At 45.7% G+C, this 18,890-nt stretch overlaps 1 protein-coding gene across 1 annotated transcript in view; it reads left to right on the top strand.

The window, feature by feature from the left end:
• Nucleotides 1–13,234, top strand: part of ABCA5 (ATP binding cassette subfamily A member 5) — a 43,106-nt gene extending 29,872 nt beyond the window's left edge. Inside the window, exons 21-40 of the mRNA XM_058817399.1 lie at nt 34–203; nt 1,381–1,514; nt 2,626–2,763; nt 3,679–3,792; nt 4,011–4,181; nt 4,355–4,468; nt 4,715–4,852; nt 5,486–5,560; nt 6,027–6,118; nt 7,277–7,403; nt 7,481–7,598; nt 7,703–7,794; nt 7,961–8,136; nt 8,921–8,996; nt 9,075–9,169; nt 9,861–9,980; nt 10,153–10,302; nt 11,621–11,700; nt 11,904–11,959; nt 12,869–13,234. Coding sequence (XP_058673382.1) covers nt 34–203; nt 1,381–1,514; nt 2,626–2,763; nt 3,679–3,792; nt 4,011–4,181; nt 4,355–4,468; nt 4,715–4,852; nt 5,486–5,560; nt 6,027–6,118; nt 7,277–7,403; nt 7,481–7,598; nt 7,703–7,794; nt 7,961–8,136; nt 8,921–8,996; nt 9,075–9,169; nt 9,861–9,980; nt 10,153–10,302; nt 11,621–11,700; nt 11,904–11,959; nt 12,869–12,976 — 2,344 coding nt within the window. The 3' untranslated portion in view covers nt 12,977–13,234. The remainder of the gene's footprint in view (nt 1–33; nt 204–1,380; nt 1,515–2,625; nt 2,764–3,678; nt 3,793–4,010; nt 4,182–4,354; nt 4,469–4,714; nt 4,853–5,485; nt 5,561–6,026; nt 6,119–7,276; nt 7,404–7,480; nt 7,599–7,702; nt 7,795–7,960; nt 8,137–8,920; nt 8,997–9,074; nt 9,170–9,860; nt 9,981–10,152; nt 10,303–11,620; nt 11,701–11,903; nt 11,960–12,868) is intronic.
• The last annotated feature ends 5,656 nt before the right edge of the window (nt 13,235–18,890 follow it).

The following is an 18,890-nucleotide window of genomic DNA, read 5'->3' as shown; positions in this document are numbered from 1 at the left end:
CTGTAACAAACCCCAAACTTTTATTTCTTTCAGGTTGTTGCTTTTCCTCATTTTCCTTGTAGTTCAGATTTTGTTGTTTTTCATACACCACATCATCAAAAATGCTGTAGCTGCTATCAAACTCTCCCCAGATTTGTACTTGCTGAAGCCTGGAGAGAGCAGTCACAAGTACAGGAGTCGGCTCCTGCTGCAGAACTCCACAGGTAGGGCAGCAGCTCCTGCCTCCATCTCCCTCCCTCTCCCAGGTTTTGGGGTTGGGAATGAACTTTTCCCTTGGAATTAACTCAGATGAAGAGTTTGCAAGTGCCCAGGGGTGGTAAATTGTCAGTTTGTGCCATGGGGTTGGGTTTGGGTTGGATTGGTTTGGTTTGGTGATCCTCCTCCCATCTCCATGACCTTGTTCTTGCTGTGTCAGAAAATGATTCAGGTGAAAGAAGTGGCCAGAAACATTGAGATAAATCACCAATGAATAAAATCACCACTGAGATAAATCACCATGAAAATCCTGCTGGAAAACATCTGGGAAATTCCCTTTTTGTTGCAACTGGGGATGTTTTAAATGTGCCCAGCAGGAACTCGGGCAGTAGAAACTGTATGGATTGAGCTGTGCATGGATAATTCTGTGTAAAATACATCCAGGCTGCTGATGAGGAGGGATTTAAATGACAGGGTGATGTGGCACTGGGACGTGGCTGAGGGGTGGGGAGTCATGGCTGCATTTCAGAATTCACAGAATCACAGAATTCACAGAATCCTACAATCAATCACAGAATTCATAGAATTAATCACAGAATCACAGAATAACAGAATCCCCAGGTTGTCAGAGCCCTCCAAGCCCATCGAGCCCAGCCCAGCCCCAGCCCCTCACCCAAGCCCTGGCCCCCAGTGCCCATCCAGGCTTTGTCAAACACACCCAGGGATGGGGACTGCACCACCTCCCCGGGCAGAACATTCCAGAACTTTATCCCCCTTTCTGTCAAACACTTTTCCCTGCTCTCCAGCCTGTATTTCCCTTGGTGCAGCTGGAGCTGTGTGCTCTGGCTGTGTCAGTGCTGCTGCAGACAGAGCCCAGCCCCAGCTGAGCACGGGCACCTTTCAGGAGCTGTGAGAGCGATGGGGGCACCCCTGAGCCTCCTTTTCTCCAGGCTGAGCACCCCCAGCTCCCTCAGGGCTTCCTCACAGGGGTTTTGTGTTCCCAGCCCCTCTCCAGCCTCCTCTGGACATGCTCCAGGTCCTCAATGTCCCTCCTAAACTGAGGAGGACAGAACTGGACACAGCACTCAGGGTGCGCCCTCACCAGGGAAAAAATTTATTTGATGGTTTGATGATCCTGAAGGTCTGCTCCAGTTTAAATGATTCCCTGCTGTTTTGTGTCCCCAGAGTCGGATATCAGTGACATTGTGCACTCCCTGGGGAGCATGAACATCCTCTGGGAGATGTTCAATGACAGTGATTATGTCTCAGTGGCACCTCACAGTGCAGCTCTGAACGTGTTTGCCCTCCAGTCCAGGCAGGTAAGGCACACACGGGCTGGGCTGTGCCCAAGGAGCAGCTCCTGGGGCTGCTGGGGGAAATCCTCACCTGAAAAGCAGCTCTGGAGTCATGGAATCCAATAATATTGATTTGGAATAATATAATGGAATAATATAATATAATATAATATAATATAATATAATATAATATAATATAATATAATGGAATGTAATTTCTGGAATTATATAATATTGCTTATACAGGAGGCTGCAAAGAGGAGAGAGTGAGAATATTAGCAAAATAAATGTTCTTCCATAATTATAATTACAATTACAGTATGCCAATCAAGCTTTGATCCCCTTTCCTTTCCCACAAGGACACAGAAAGTCAGGAGAAATGTTCTACTTCACAGGACACCTGGTAGAGGAATGTTTTATAATTTTTTTTTTAAATTTGTACTGACTGAATTACAGTTTGACAGAAATACAATCCCATGGTGCTCTTGTGTGTAAAGAAAAATCAGTTTCTTGGGCTGTACATGTTCACAGTCACAGGAAGATCTGAACTTTGGGATCATATTTAAGCCCCAGCAAGGAGCTGCTTTACAATGTGCCAGCTCTGGCTCTTGTCCCCATTTTCACTCTGTGACACTGCTGCCAGCAGTGTGACAGTGCAGCTCCTGCACAGCTCTGCTTCTCTAGTTTTAAACCCACGAGCAGGATCAGCCCAGAGCAGCTCCTCCTGTGCTTTGTTTCCCAGACTTTAATTGTCTGGAGTGCCACTTGTCAGAGCCTCACTGCTCCTGAAACACGCTGGGAATTTGTTCCTGATTTCCTGAATTGGGAATTTGTTCCTGATTTCCTGAACTGGGAATTTATTCCTGATTTCCTGAATTGGGAATTTGTTCCTGATTTCCTGAACTGGGAATTTATTCCTGATTTCCTGAATTGGGAATTTGTTCCTGATTTCCTGAATTGGGAATTTATTCCTGATTTCCTGCAATAGGCTGTGTGTGCCAAGCACCCAGATCAGCCCATATCCTCCTGCAAATCTCTTGATTATGCAAAGATTTATCCCAATGTTCAGGTTTAATTAAGCAGAGCCCTCTCAGGGCAGAGGGATTAATGCAGCACATATTTTTTTTCTTCCTAGAATTATGTTTTCAACATCATATTCAACAGCACCATGGTGCATTCCCTGCCAGTTCTGATGAACATTGTCAGCAACCTCCTCCTGCGCAGCCTGAACGTGACTGAGAGCATCCAGATCTGGAGCAACCCCTTCATTCAGGTCAGCAGCTCCCAAAAAAATCACCCTGGGAGAGGGCACAGCATCCCTGGGGGGCAGGGGGAGTGCAGGAATGTGGTTTTTTGGGGTTTTTAAAGTTTTTCTAAGTTTTTGATGTTTCCATGCTTGTAACGAACTTTCTCACGCGTTTTATGTAAAGGACATATTGGTTTGTATTCTTTTATAGAATTTGGTGAACTGTTGGTTTGTCCAGTGTCATTGGAGAGGTGGCACTGTCACCCTCCAATCCAGTGGCACTTTTAGAAATCTAGAAATGTTGGAGTTAGAAATTAAACACTCTCTTTGTTACCTTGGAAAGTCCAGGTATTATTTTGTTATATAACTTATAGGACACATTTATTTTGTGCCCTGGAGCTCCACAGGAGCACCCCACAAACCAAGGAAAAGCTGTTTGGGGCTGTGTGCAGGGTTTAGGAGGGTGTGGAAGGTGCTGGCACTTTGCAGGTTGTGGAAGGGGAGGAGAAAAGGGCTTGGAAAGAGGATGATGTGTCAGGAATTAAAGGTTCTGTGGGGCTTGGAGAACCCAGGCTGGTGGAAGGAGCTGGGGGTTGGGATGAGATGATCCCTGTGGTGCTTTCCAACCCCAACCATTCCATGGTGCTGTGAATTCATTAATTGTGGGTTTGGTGGAGGTTGCCTGCAGAGCTGGGGGGGGCCTTTGGGAGAGGAGGGGACCTGCTGCAGGAGATAAATGCTCTGAAAAGTTCCTTATTTATCATTTATTCCTCATCTAAATACTCCCAAAACTTCCACAGGGGTTCTTCTTCCTGCAGCTCAGGTGATCTTGACACCCACAGACTTTCCATTTTACCATTCACAACCATGTTCCAACTCCTAATGTAGCATTTTTTTTTTGTCACATTCTGGCATTGAATAAATGCCTGATCTCTACCCCAGGACCTTCCAGACACAATTTTCAGGCTGGAGATCTATTTTGAAGCCGTGTTGCTGGGGATCATCATCACTGGGATGCCACCCTACTTCGCCATGGACAATGCAGAGAACCACAAGGTAACACCCAGGTGTTCACACAGAAAGGCACAGGGAATTAAAAATCCTGGGATTTCCTCTTTGGAAAGAGCCAGAGAGGGGTTTAAAAAATGCCAAGGGTGGAGCAGATTTGGGAGAAGCTTTTCTGTGCCAAGCCAAGCTTGGCAATACAGCATAACACAGGAGGGGATTCACAAAATGTTAATTTTAATTAACTCTGTGTTGTTCCCCTGCTGCAGATCAAGGCTTACACCCAGCTGAAGATTGCAGGGCTCTATCCCTCAGCTTACTGGACTGGCCAGGCTGTGGTGGACCTGCCTCTGTTCTTCCTCATCCTCATCCTCATGATTGGCAGCCTCTTTGCCTTCCACTATGGTGTTTATTTCTACGTGGGCAAGTTCCTGGCTGTGGTGAGTCTGGGCTGGGCTTATTTTCTCTTTAATAATACATTCTCTGTGCACCAAAGCAGCAAAATGCATCAGATAAAGTGACAAATCCAGAGTTCTGTATCACACTGAGGTGATTCCTTATGCATAAAAATTCCTGCTGCACATTCCCTGAGAATCCTCTCCTGTCTCTGCAGATTTTTTGCCTGATTGGTTACGTCCCCTCCGTCGTGCTCTTCACCTACGTGGTCTCCTTCACCTTCAGAAAAGTCCAGAACACGAAGGAATTTTGGTCATTTATATTTTCAGTGGTGAGTGCCTTGGCCTGCAGCTGGGCTGAGTGGGAAGATTGGTGATTTCCAAAGCCACAGCAAAAAATCCCAGTTGTTTTGTTGATTTGAGTGTCCCTGTTGCACAAGAAATGGGAAATTTTTGCCAATGTCTCACTCACTGCCATATGCTGAGTGATAAAAGCTTTAAGAAAAAATTAATTAATTTATGATTGGAGTGTCTGAAGTGGATGAAAATTGACATTTTTCCCCTTTTCTTTGGTACAGACAGCCCTGCTCTGCACAGTTGTCACTGAGGTGTCCTTTTTCCTGGACCATTACCTGGTGACCACCATCCTGCACTATGTCTTCTCCATCTTCATCCCTATTTATCCCCTCATTGGCTGCCTGATTTGTTTTATAAAGGTAAGAGGACTGCAGGACTCCTTTGGTGTGTCCTGTGTAGCCACCTAAGGAGGAAAATCACCTTTTTCCTATTAAGGAAAGTGGTTTGGTTTTAAAATGGGGCAAGCAGCAAGTTTCCCATGAAATTTCCTTTCTCTGAGTGGAGGGAGCCTACAGGAAAGATGGAGGGGGATTTTAAACCAGGGATGGAGTGACAGGACAAGGGGGAATGGCTCCAAGCTGACAGAGAGCAGGGTTAAATGGGATTTTGGGAAGGAATTCCTCCCTGTGAGGGTGGGCAGGCCCTGGCACAGGTGCCCCTGGATCCCTGGAATGTCCAAAGCCAGGCTGGACAGGGTTTGGAGCAACAGGGGATGGAATGAGAGGGGTTTTGAGGTCCCAAACCGTTCCGTGGTTCTGTGATATTCCAAGGAAAACCAGGTGAGCAAACCCAGGGATGGATGAGGGTTCAGTGGGAGTCGGTGGTTTGAAAGCAGGAGCAGCCCCAGCTTCGGATGGAGCTGTTGGATTTTATTTTTGGGAGTCTCTGCAGAGCTCAGGAGCTGCTTGAGCACCTGAATGAGATGAAAGTGGAGGAAATGGAATCTGTGTAGGGGATTCTTTACCTGACCACGCTTCTCCCTGAATTGCCAGGTCTCGTGGAAAGGCAAGAGTGAGAGCGGGGGATTCCACGACCCCTGGGACCGGCTGCTGGTGGCAGTTCTGGCTGTGAGCATGGCATTGCATTCTCTGGTTTTATAGAGGGAAAATTCCCAATTTTCTGTAGGGAATTGTGCTTCCTGCTGGTATCCCCTGCTGCCCATCATCTTTATCAGTAAAGATTTGCTCTGATGCTGAGCCAGGAGAGCTGCTGTGCCCACCAGCTCCACATCTGCTTCCCCCATGGCCTGATTACCACTGTTAATTGTGATTATTATGGGAATCCCTGCTGATGGAGCAAGAGCTCCAGAGCAAGAACAGTCCCCTCTCTGCACAAAAACCCCAAATAATTCCTTTTAAATCTAAGCCCACTTTGGTTGTGCCTGCTGAGCAGCATGTAATGATATATTTCATATTCTTGGCAGCACCAGCACTTGTGTGGTGGTGCAGGGCTGGAGCTTCTTGTCCCTCATCCCTGTGGGGGGGTCAGCCAGGGTTCCCAGCCTGGTGAGCAGGGTGGTTTGTGTCTGCCCAGCCCTACCTGCAGTGTGTGCTGTGGCTGTTCCTGCTGCGCTGCTTCGAGCTGAAGAACGGCGGGAGGACGGTCAGAGAAGATCCCTTCTTCAGGTGAGTCTCTCCTCAGTGCTTTTTATCCAAAATATTGTCCAAAGGAACTGGTTTTGAAGGTGCTGGTGGTGGCTAAACTGGGGAGAAATAAAATCTCTTTCACTATCACTGAAGTGCAGAAATGGGAGGGTTATTGTGATGATGTTCACAGGGGTCTGAGGGTGAGGGAAGAGACGAGGATCTGACTCCATGTTCCAGAAGGCTTGATTTATTATTTTATGATATATATTACATTAAAACCATACTAAAGGAATAGAAGAAAGGATTCCATCAGAAGGCTGGCTAAGAATAGAATAGGAAGGAATGATAACAAAGGTTTGTGTCTCAGACTCTCTGTCTGAGCCAGCTGACTGTGATTGGCCATTAATTACAAACATCCAACATGGGGCAATCCCAGATGCACCTGTTGCATTCCACAGCAGCAGATAATCAATGTTTACATTTTGGTTTTGAGGCCTCTCAGCTTCTCAAGAGGAAAAATCCTACGGAAAGGATTTTCCATAAAAGTTGTCTGCAATGTTATTTCCTCTGCAAAATCAGGAATTTTGCAAGGATGTTACCTATGTAAAATCAAGGGAATTGCCATTCCCAGTGCATGGCCAGAGAGCTCAGCAGGGAGGTGACACAGTGGCAGTCCCTGGGCTCCTCCTGCGCTGGGATGAGCTGCAGGAATGTGCAGATGCCTTTGAGCATGTCATGGTTTGATGCTGGTGCAATGCCAGTGCCCCCATGAAAATATATTCTCCCTGGTGTCTGCTGTGAGATGTGACCAGAAATAGAGCAAAGCAGGCTCCAGCTTAGGAATACAGGGAACAAAAAAAAACTTTATTAACTTACAACTGTATGTAAAAAGAAACACACACAGAACTCAGAATGAAAACCTTCCAAAACATTCCTCCTCCCCACACCAAATTCCCAACACATCACAGTAAGACAAAACCTTGGGTTCTCAGTTCAGTTACCACCCCTCAGATCACCAACTCTCAGTCCATCACCACCCTTCAGATAATCAAGGGTGATTCAGGGTAATCTCAGCTCATCAAGAAGAGAGGAGTCCCTCTTGTACCATATCATGCATCCCAAAAAACTCAGTTCCTTCCAAACCAGCACCCAAGCCCTGAGCCAGCCTCAGCCTCGTGCTGCCTTCCTCCCTTTCAGGAAATGTTTCACCAAAGCCAAGCCCTGGAAGTTCCCAGATGTGCCTCACGAGGAGAACGAGGATGAGGATGTGAAGGCAGAGAGGCTGAGAGTCAAGGAGATCCTGAGCAGCCCCAGGAGTGAGGAGGTAAAACCCAAATTCCCACTTTTTTGGGGCTCCCCAGAGGTGCTGGGATCTGCAGCCACCTCCCTCTTCCCTGCCAGATGCCAGCAATCCTGGTCAGCAGCCTGCACAAAGAGTTTGATGAGAGGAAGGAATTTCTTCTGGGGAGAAAAATAAAGAAAGTGGCAACCAAACATGTTTCCCTCTGTGTGAAGAAAGGTTGGAGTTCAGTTGCTTTGCTGTCGAGCTGTTTGATTTATAAAAACAACTCTTGGAGCCATTGATCTGATCTTGTGGGTAATGTTTGTGTTGTCCCTTTTCAGGAGAAATCCTGGGTTTGTTGGGACCCAATGGAGCTGGGAAAAGCACATTAATTAATATGCTTGTTGGAGAGATTGAGCCAACCAGTGGGCAGGTATGTTCCATGCCACAGTTGCACAAAAAATCAACCCACATTTCCATTTTATTGTAATTATTGCAAGCACTGCTGAGGCCATTTTGCTAAAACCATGCAAATGTTTTCTGCCAAAGCCATGCAAAAAGAGTTTGGAAGTTTGTAGTATTGGGCATTTTCCTCACAGGTGCTGATGGGAGATGATTCCTTGGGGCTGAGCAGTGAGGATGACTCTGTGAAATTCGTGGGGTACTGTCCCCAGACAAATCCTCTGTGGCCAGATATCACACTGCAGGAGCACTTTGAGATTTATGGTGCCATCAAAGGCATGAGCCAGGCTGATGTTAAAGAGGTCGTCAAACGGTGAGTTGTTAATTACAGAAATCTTTGTGCTTGAGCTAAAGTTGCTTTAGCTTTTTTTTATCTTCAGCCTCATTGCTGGAGGGGTTTTGGCTTTTTTTTGTGGGTTTTTTTTCGCCTTCTCACCTTTCCCAATGCAGTTTTTGTTTCCATTTAAGTTTGGTTTTAAGCTTGGTTGAAATTCTGCAGTTGTGAATTCGTAGATGAGGAGATGAAGGTTCATCCACACAAAATTCAATAGGGATTTTAATTTTGACATATTATTGAAAATTATATTATAATTATATTCATAATAATTATAATTATTATTATTAGATATATAATTATACTTATATAAATAATAAATAACAATTATTTATTATAAATAATAGATAACAATTTATTATAATAAAAAATAAATGACAATTTAGTATAGTAAATAATAATTTTTGTTATAATGAATGATAATTTTTATTATTATAAATAACAATTATAATTGAATGAATTTTACTATAATTATTATTATTTCATAATTATTTTTTAAGGTTATAAAATACTAATAGTGACCTTTGTAGAAGCTGCAAGGATGGGGAGCCCTGAGCTTGGAGCTGTTTCTGTTGTCACCAAAGCTCCTCCAGGGCAGGTGGCTTTGCATGGAAGCTCCAATTCTGCTTTTTGCTCTGCTTTTTTTTAAACTTGATACACAAATATTTATAACTGAGCTCTTCCCAAGGAGCTCTTTTTGCATTCTCTGGTGAGGGGGAAGCCAAACCCTCCCAACCTTTCCCACCCGTCCTTCCCTCCCCAGCATCGCCAGCGTGCTGGATCTGAAGGACCACCTGCAGAAGACCACAAAGAAGTTGGGCATGGGGCTGAAGCGCAAGGTGAGGGGGGCTCTGGGTACCCCTGGGGGTCCCCCCAGCGCCTCCCTGTGCTCACCCTGCCCCTGTGCCTTCCCCCAGCTCTGCTTTGCCCTCAGCATGCTGGGCAACCCGCGGGTGACGCTGCTGGACGAGCCCTCCACGGGGATGGACCCCAAGGCCAAGCAGCACATGTGGTGAGTGCTGTGGCTCCAGGGGGCCAGCCTGATCTCGGGACAGTTGTCCCTGCTGGGTTGTCCCTCCCTGGGAGCCACGGACAGGGAATAACTCACTGGGCTGGGCTGCAAGGGCCCATGAAGATGATCCAGTTACACCTTGCTGCCGTGGGCAGGGATATCTTCCACTAACACAGAGTAATTTCTGCTTAATATCCCATCCATCCCTGCCCTTTGGAAGCCATTCCCTGTGTCCTGTCCCTCCATCCCTTGTCCCTCCAGCTTTCCTGGAGCCCCTTTAGGCCCTGGGAGGGGCTCTGAGGTCTCCCCAGAGGTCCTGTTTGGATTGAACACCCCCAACACAACCTGTGTCCATAGCAGAAGGGCTCCAGCTCTTGGAGCATCTCCATGGCCTCCTCTGGGCTCTCTCCAGCAGCTCCTCCTGTGCAGGTGGGGTCTCACAAGAAAAGGAGCATCAGCCCAACCTGTGTGCCAGAGGAACTTGGGAATCACAGGCTTGAAGGCTGAAAGAAATCCTTACAATAATATCAGGAATGCAGATTTGAGCAGTCTTTAGGAAACACAGGTGTTAATTGTTGCTGTGGGAGTAGCATTAATCCATAAACAGAGGGTTATGAGGATTACTGAGGCAGGATTTGCTGTTCCCTGGCAGATGTTTTTGCCCAGGGGTGCTTTGGGTTGTGTTTTGCAGGAGGGCAATCCGAGCAGCCTTTAAGAACAAGGAGAGAGCAGCAATCCTGACCACACACTACATGGAGGAGGCAGATGCTGTCTGTGACCGTGTGGCCATCCTGGTGTCAGGGCAGCTCAGGTACCCCCAGACCCCCGTGAATATATCAGCACAGGCAGCCGTGCTGATACATTCCTCTAAAAATACAGATAAATTTGGTACCCTAAATTTGGTGCTTTAAATGAATCCTTCCCAGTTTAAAGGATCTGTTTGAGTTTAGGCTGTTCTTGTGGTTTTTGCCTGTCATTTATAGGTGTATAGGTACTGTCCAACACCTGAAGAGCAAATTTGGCAGAGGATACTTCTTGGAAATGAAGTTGAGGGAAACAGCAGATGTGCAGCAGGTGGAGTATCTGCAGAGCCAGATTCTGCACATCTTCCCCAACGCCAACCGCCAGGAGAGGTAAGGTTTGACAGACACACAGAAAATATTGATATTAATCCAATTAATCAAACCCTCTGATTGCACAGCAGCAGCTTGGCACCGGGGAAGGAATGTAAATATTTACACACAGCTTTAAAAAAAAAAGAGGAATACAAAAAGGAAGGGATGTGGAAGGCAGCAGAGCCCAGGCTGGCAGGGCGGGGGCCCGGAGCCCACACAGATGTTTGGCACAGAGGAAGCAAAACTGGATTTCTGCATTGCTGTTGCCTGACAGCTTCCTCCTGAGTCAGGGCCCCTGGGAAAGGGCTGAAACCCGAGTTCCTGACTCTGTGCCCTCACCTGGAAATGCCTGAGGTCTCTGGGGGTCTCAGCTGCAGGGTGGGCTGGCTGCTGTCCCACCAGCAGCTCTCAGTTTGGCTCAGTGACTGCAGAGACTCCAGCAAGGGCACTGCAGGCATCCAGAGCAGTGTGATCCTTGGGGGATTGGGGTCGGGATCCTTCCTCAAACTGGGAGATGGGAGAGTCCCCTCTGCAGGGCAGAGCAGCTCCCTGGGCTGCAGTTGGGGTTGCAGGAACTGCTGTGTGATGCAAACTTCCAGGACGTGCCCAGCTCTGCTGAAATCCAAACCCTCAGGGCTCTGGGAGCTCCAGGAAGCAAACCTGCCATGAGTAAGCAGAGTAAAACTGATTGAATCTGAGTGGAGGAGCATGAGCTTAGAACAGTCTTGGGTGGTCTCAGCTGTGCCATTCACATTGTCTGAAAAATCCCTTTGCCCAGGATTTTTCTCCTGGGAAGCTGAGAAGCCTCAGAGAAAAAGGAAAACAATTCTTATCTCATTTGCTTCTCCTGTGTTTTGCTCCTTTGGAATGTGTTTGGAGATTGTTTACCCACAGGTGATTGTTTCATTGGGTTCTGCTGTGAGTTGTTTTCACTCTTTGGCCAATCAGGGCCAAGCTGTGTCAGGGCTCTGGAAAGAGTCACGAGTTTTCATTATTATCTTTTTAGCCTTCTGTCTGTATCCTTTCTGTATTCTTTAGTGTAGTTTAGTATAGCATTCTTTAATATAATAGTATTATAAAGTAATAAATTAGCCTTCTGAGCACATGGAGTCAGATTTATCATTCCTCCCTGCCACGGGGATCCCTGCAAATACAATCCTCTGCAAATACAATCCATCTGGAGCTGCATCACTGCCCTTCTCCTGTGTGAGCATGACAATCAGAATTCCTGCAGTAACCTTCAGGAAAGGAGTTCAAATCCATTCCATGGAGTATTAATATTTGTACTTGGAGTGATTTTGCTTGAAGCTAATTTTTTTTTCCTTCTTTGTTCCAGTTTTGCTTCCATCTTGGCATATAAAATTCCCAAAGAAGATGTACAGTCACTTTCACATTGTTTTTCCAAGCTGGAGGAAGGTAATGAAGCACCTGCCATACATCACACACACAAATCCTTTTGTCTCCCATCACTTCTGCCATGTGATGTCACTCCTCCATTTCTGTCCCAAATTTATTGAACCTAATTTTCCTTTATTGATGTTTGTCCCCAACTCTGTTTCTTGGGAAATCAAGAGTAAGTGAAGTGTCCCTAAATCTGCTCTTTCTGATTCTTTCCCCAGTAAAACACACCTTCAACATCGAGGACTACAGCTTTTCCCAAGCAACACTGGAACAGGTGTGTTCAATTCTGGTTTGTGAGTTTAAACCCTGGGTTTTCAGTGCAAACCCTGCCAGGTGAAGGTGTGGATGGGATATTTGGAAGGAATTCCTCCCTTGGAATTCTTCCAATGAGGAAGGAATCCCTCCTTGGATCCCTGGAAGTGTCCAAGGCCAGGCTGGAAGGGCTTGGAGCACCCTGGGACAGTGGAAGGCGTCCCTGCCTGTAACAGGAATGGGATGAGATGATCTTTAAGGTCCCTTCCAACCCAGAGCATTCCGTGATCCCATAATGATGGACCCTGTGCAGGCAGCTCATCCCCCAGGCTCTGCTCTCTGCTTTGCTGATGCCTGTTGGGGCATTTTTGGGAAACTGAATTCCCTTTTTGCAAAGTGAATCACATCTGCCAGCTCTCCAGCTCCTCTTTATTCCTGTTTTCCCCTCTAAAAATAAGATGCCAACTGCAGTGACTGGAAGAGAGCAAATGTGTGGTATTAGTGGAAAAGCTGCTCTGATTTATTCCAAGAACAGACATTTGCTGTTTGTAGCTGGAAGGAGGGTGAAGCTGAGACTTGTAATTGCTTATTGTGGATTAATTATTGCTGACAATTAATGTCTTCAGTGCTGAACTTCCCTTTCATTGAAGAAAAGAGGTAGGGAGGGTAGGAGTAAGGAGAAAAACCTCAAAATACTAAAAATGTCTTACTCAGAGATGAAGCAATACGTTGAATACTCATCAGGATTTTGGCATGAGTTGTATTTGTGGCCAGGGAAGTTCCTACAAGGAGCATGGGGTCCTCTTGGCTGTATTTTTACCTTTCAGATAATTATTTAATAGATTAACTAGATACCTAACTTAAAGTTAATAACAGCTAATATTTATCAGTTTTCTAACTGAAAATTCAGTTCCTTCTCTGTGTTTCCCAGGTGTTTGTGGAGCTGGCTAAGGAGCAGGAGGAGGAGGACAGCAGCTTTGGCACCCTGAACAGCAGCCTGTGGTGGGAGAGGACACAGGAGGACAGAGTCATCTTCTGAGCTCCTCGTGCTCCTGTGGGTGCCAGCACCAACCCTCCCTCTGCTCCTGGAGCTGGGCTGGGCAAGGACAGCTGGCCTGGGGAGCTCTGAGCCTGTGCCACCACCCTGGCCTTGGAACAGGAGCTGTGACCCCAAATCCTCCTCCCCTCGCTGCTCCCGGGCTCTGCTGGGCAGGAGGGCACAGCCACAGCATCTCCTGGCACAGCCACAGCATCTCCTGCCACAGCCACAGCATCTCCTGGCACAGCCACAGCATCTCCTGGCACTGCCACAGCATCTCCTGCAGCAGCAGCTCTCAGCTGCATTCCCCTGGCTCTGCTGGGCAGGAGGGCACTGCCACAGCATCTCCTGGCACAGCCACAGCATCTCCTGGAGCAGCAGCTCTCAGCTGCATTCCCCGGGCTCTGCTGGGCAGGAGGGCACAGCCACAGCATCTCCTGCAGCTGGTGGCTATCAGGAGCTCCCAGCTGCCTCCCCCTGGCTCTGCTGGCAGCAGGTTGGGCTGTCCTTCACTCTCTGCCCCAGGGATTTGCAAGGTCTGGCCGTGCCCATCCTGGGCTCTCTGCCCATCCTGCACACCCATCCCTGCTCCTCACCAGCCCAGCCACCCCTGCTTCTGCTTTGAAGATGCTCCTGCTTAGAAGAGAGGGTGGAAAAACCTCTGCAGAGTCCCTGTCCCTCTGCAAGGAGGGTCCTGACCTGCAGGGCCAGCTCAGCTTGAGGATGTTCACCTGCAGATCAAACCTGGCACCTTCCCCTGCAGGCTGGCAGCTGTGGGTGCCCCTGGGGTTTGTCCTGCGTGCCGGGGGGCACAAAGGGTGGGCAGAGTGGTGTGGTTGTGCCCTGTGTCCATTCAGAGCAGTCTGATTGTCCCCCTGGCTGTGTGTCCTGCCAGCTGCTGTCACACACAGGGCTTTGGAGAGGGTTGATTTTCCTTGCCAGCTGTGCATTCATGAGCTCCAGTGTTCCCCAGTCTCTCGTTGTTGTGGTTGCAGTCACGCAGGGCCCATTCTGTCACCCATTTTGTCACCCCCTTTGTAAAACCCCAAATAAAAGGGTCCCAGCTCACAGCCTCACCCATAAGAAAGGTGCCTTTGGTTTGCCTTGAAGCACTAAAAAGAGTAGAATATGTGGTCCTTTAGCCTGAGATATGACAGGTGTGTGTTGAAAATATATTATTTTTTTGGTTTTTTCTACGCAAAGCTATCATCACATTTTTTTTTAGTTTTATAAGGGGAAATTAAAGATTGCTCCCAGTTCATTTTGCTCTGCAATGAACAGATACAGAGATGTGTTTCTATTGAGACATTGGCTTCATAAGTCATATCATTTATGTATCTTCACTTTAAAGTTAGAAAAAACCTTGTTTTTCTTGAGAAAACTAAAAAAAAAAAAAGGGTAAATTTAGAGTTGTGTGTCCCAGCTGTGTGTAATTATCAGGCAATAATGTGTGTGATGTGTCTGATAATGGTTTATCAGTGTGTTCAGCCAAAATCTGTTTCCATCAGCTTCTTATCTAGGGAAATGTGAACTCCTTATGCAGAATTTCACTTCCTCTTTTGTACCCATAGGTTGCACAGAAATGCACAATTTTGGATTTTTCCAGTTAAAATTTGAGCCCAAGCCCTACAGAAAGCCCTGGACATCCCAGGGAAGCACAGCCCTGGAAATGAGGGATTAAAAGGATTAAAGCAAACTGCAGCTCCAGCAGTGCCTGACAGGGGTGAAACTTGTCAGAAAATAACAAAAAAAAAACCCCCAAATTCAGGTGCTGTGCTTATTTAGCCCCAGCCCTGCTGCTGGCTGGGAGCTCTGAGCTTTTGCCTTTATTTGGAGCAATTTGGGACTTGGAATTCTCTTGGCACTTCCCCATGCAGGTGTGAGCACAAGTTGAGTGCATTTTTCCCAAATCTCACATTTCTTTGGTGTCTTTTTGCCAGTGGTGTTTCAGCCAAGTGTCACCTGCCCATCAATCCAGCACATTTTTGTCACCTGGATTTAGGGAATTAGTGTGACCTGTGACCAGCTTTGGTGTCTGCCTTGAATTTATTCTTTCACTTGGAGTTAATAGTCTGTGAAATAGTTCTGTGCTGTCTGTTTCAGATGTTTCCATATTTCCTCACATTTCAGATGGGAAAACTTTGGATTGGAAGCCAGATGAGCTCAGTTTGGTGCTGTTGTTTATCTTGGAGGAGCCCAGTGGATGGTGGCGCTGTTTTTTTTGTGCAGCTCCAGAAAGGACAGAGAATTTGGCTCATTTGATTAATTCCCTCTTTGGGTGGGATCTGTTTGGCCTGGTGACATCATGTGTTAAAATGGGGCAAAATTCCACCCCAAAACATCACTGTCCTCATGTCAGAAGTGTTTGAGAGTATCCTAAAATGTCTGTAATTGTCAGAATAGCAAAATTAAACCAGGGAGTGCCCTGGGAAGAGCGGATTTATTCCTGACATTGGAAGCTCTTTGTTCAGCTGTTATCAGTGCCATTCCAAATCCCATCCGTCCACACACCCAGCCTGTGCTCCCAGAGATAAACTGGATTTGGGGGGATTTGGGGTAAATTTAACCAGTTTGGGTCCCCATTCCGAGGTGAGCTGGTCGGAGCTGCCTTGCAGTGATGGATCCAAAGCTTGGAGAACGCCTTCACTTGGTGCTGTTGTATTTTTCTATGGAGAGTTTCAGGTGTCTGCTTTCGTTTAGGTTCCCAAGAAATGTCCTTATTTAGGAGTATCTCTGTTCAGCAAGTGAGATTTATGGCACGGCCAGCACGCAGAGCTGGGGCAGCAGGAGCAGAGGGTGTCAGCCTGAAGGTGACACATGTGGGACACTCCTCCTGCTGCAGCTCCTTTGCACACTTGCCTTTCTTCCAGCACTTGGCTGCACTTGTAAAGGTGAGGGTTTTCCTTTCCCAGCTGGAAGTACTTCCAAAATAAAGATGGATTGGGTTGTTAAACGCTTGGTTGTTTTGCTGTGCTGGAAGTGGGGATGGTTCTCAAAGCCTGGGCTGATTTTGGGGTGCACCAGGGTTTCAGGTGGTTGGGCTCAGGCAGAGCATGGGGGGCTCTGGTTGTGGGCATGGCCAGGGCTCTCAGGGTGCAATATTTACATATTTTAAACTGAATTTGGGGGGATTTTGCAGTATTCTAACAGTGGGCTCCGACCGCCCAGCTTTGGGCTAGCAGTGACCCCATGGCAGCTGTGTGCTCCTGGCATGGCACACTGTCCATCTGCAGGGCTGAATCACCTCCAGGCACTGGGAAATCCACCCCAGATAAAATAAAACAATTCAGCAATTCATTTCTGTGCTTGGAGCTGTGCCCAAGGTGAGTTCACTGGGTGGGTGCTGGAATGGGGCGAGGGGCAGTGGAATGGGGAGGGGTGTGATGATGTTCACAGGGGTTCTTGGGTGAGAGAAGAGACAGGGATCTGACTCCATGTTTCAGAAAGCTTGATTTATTATTTTATGATATATATTACATTAAAACTATAGTAAAAGAATAGAAGAAAGGATTTCATCAGAAGGCTAGCAAGCAGGGAGAGAATGGAATGAATAACAAAATCTTCTGACTCTCAGAGAGTCCGAGCCTGTGACAGTGTTCACAGGGGTTCTTGGGTGAGGGAAGAGATGAGGATCTGACTCCATGTTTCAGAAGGCTGATTTGTTATTTTATTATATATATTACATTAAAACTATACTAAAGGAATAGAAGAAAAGGTTTCATCAGGAGACTAGGTAAGAATAGAATAGAAAAGAATGGTAACAAAGGTTTGTGTCTCAGCTCTCTGTCCAAGCCAGCTGGAGATTGGCCATTAATTACAAACACCCACATGAGACCAATCCCAGATGCACCTGTTGCATTCCACAGCAGCAGATAATCAATGTTTACATTTTGTTCCTGAGGCCTCTCAGCTTCTCAGGAGGAAAAATCCTAAAGAAAGGATTTTCCATAAAAGATGTCTGTGGCAAAGGTGGGACATGAAAGGTGCCCTGCAGGGATGGAGGGCACTGCCAGCTCTGGCCAGACCCTGCTGAGGCAGAGGAGGAGCTGGGCACCTCCAGCCTCATGGCTCGGTGAAGGGTGCAGCAAAATAAAAGGAGTTTGTGCTCCCTGAGCTCCTCAGTGGAGAGGAAATAACCCCAAAGAAGTTTAATCTGAGCCTGGGGACAGTTCCCAGCAGTTCATGCTCCTTTGCTTCTGATGGTGTGGAAGGGCAGTCTGCCATGCGTTTATTTTTTTTTTAGCTGTAAAATTAATTAGTTCCCTTTTAATGCTTCTTTTAAGAGATGTCCAGAAAGTCCCTGATTTAACACGCTGAATTTCCCTTTGATAAGGGCTTCCCAGAGCTCTTGCTGTTCCATTTCCCTTTGCTTGGCATGTCCTCCTGCAAGGGTCTGGCTCCCTTCCCAGCCCCTCTCCTCCTCCTGGCAGATACAAGGGCAGGTCCTGAGTCCCCTTCTCAGAAATCCTCTGGAGCATCTGCTTGGGGGATTTAACTGATCAGAAAAAACAGCAGCAGATATTAAAATATCAGTTTATTTTTATTTTTCTTAATATATTTTGTATTTATTATTATTTTAATATTTATTTTTATAAATTTTATATATAAATTATATAAATATTATATAGAAATTATTATATAAATTATACAATTCTTTATTAAAATTATTAAATTCTATTAATTTTAATGATAAAAATAGTTATTAATGTTCATATCTGCAGATATCTTAATATAATTTTATTTTAAATTTTCTATATATTTTTATTTCTATTATCCTATTATTATTTATTATTAATAATTTTTATAAATTTCTATATGTAGATTATATACATTTTATTAGAATTGTTAATTTTTATTAATTTTAATACTAAATAATTATTAATATTAATATCTGCAGATATTTTAATATAATTTTATTTTTATATATTTTTACTATTCTATTATTATTTATTATTTTTATACATTATATATAAAAATTATATAAATTTATTTAAATTATTATTTATTTTATTTATTTTAATAATAAATTAATATGAATCTTGATATCTGCAGATATTTTAATATAATTTCATTTTTAATTGTTAATCTATATTTTATATTTTTATCATTATTATTAAATTTTATACCTTTTATATATAAATTATATAATTTTTATTTAAATTATTCTTTTATAATTTAAATAATAATTAATAATTTTTAATATTAATATCAGGAGATATTTTAATATCTGAAGCCTTGAGGGGTTGGGGTCCCACTTCAGGAGCAGGATGGGAAGTGCTTCGAGCAGGTGCCATTTTTGTGTGAAAATCCTTTTCTGCAGCCAATGTGCAGCCAGGGCAGGGCTGGTCCCACACTCAGGCCAGGTTTTGGTCACAAAAGTTCTGTTTTGCTGAGGTGCACTCAGATTTGCTGGTTTGGGTTCCTGCACTCACGAGCAGCTTTGCCTGTTGCTGCCCCATTGCCCAACACCGAGGGATGCCGGAAAACGCTTCTGCTCCTCTCCTAAATGAGCTCATGCCTTGAAAATGAGAAAATCGGCAGCTGCAGCAGAGCCCCAGCCTTTGGTAAAGCGACAACCCTGTGGTTTGAGGCAGCTCTGCAATCAGGGGCACAGTCTGGAGCTGTGAAGTTCCGGGACAGTCAAATTCATTTAACTGTTGAATTGTGCCCTGGCCATGCACCCTCGCAGCTCCTTTGGATTCCCTGGCTTCTCTGATTTCCTCACCTCCCTGCTCTGAATGCACACCCACTGCAAGGATGGTTTGTTTTCAAACTCCCAACACGCTCCATCCTGCTTCCAGCTGTGCGGCAGCTGCTGGAAAAGCAATTAAAAGGAGTGGAAATTGGGGAAAAAACGCTCAAAACAACAGAGAAAGGAGAAAGAAGAACTAAAAACCCCGTTGGTGCTGGGGAG

This window comes from Ammospiza caudacuta, chromosome 19, assembly GCF_027887145.1.
Source record: "Ammospiza caudacuta isolate bAmmCau1 chromosome 19, bAmmCau1.pri, whole genome shotgun sequence".
NCBI lineage: Eukaryota > Metazoa > Chordata > Aves > Passeriformes > Passerellidae > Ammospiza > Ammospiza caudacuta.
Note: the sequence above shows the minus strand (reverse complement) of the source record. Positions and strands in the feature narration are given on the sequence as shown.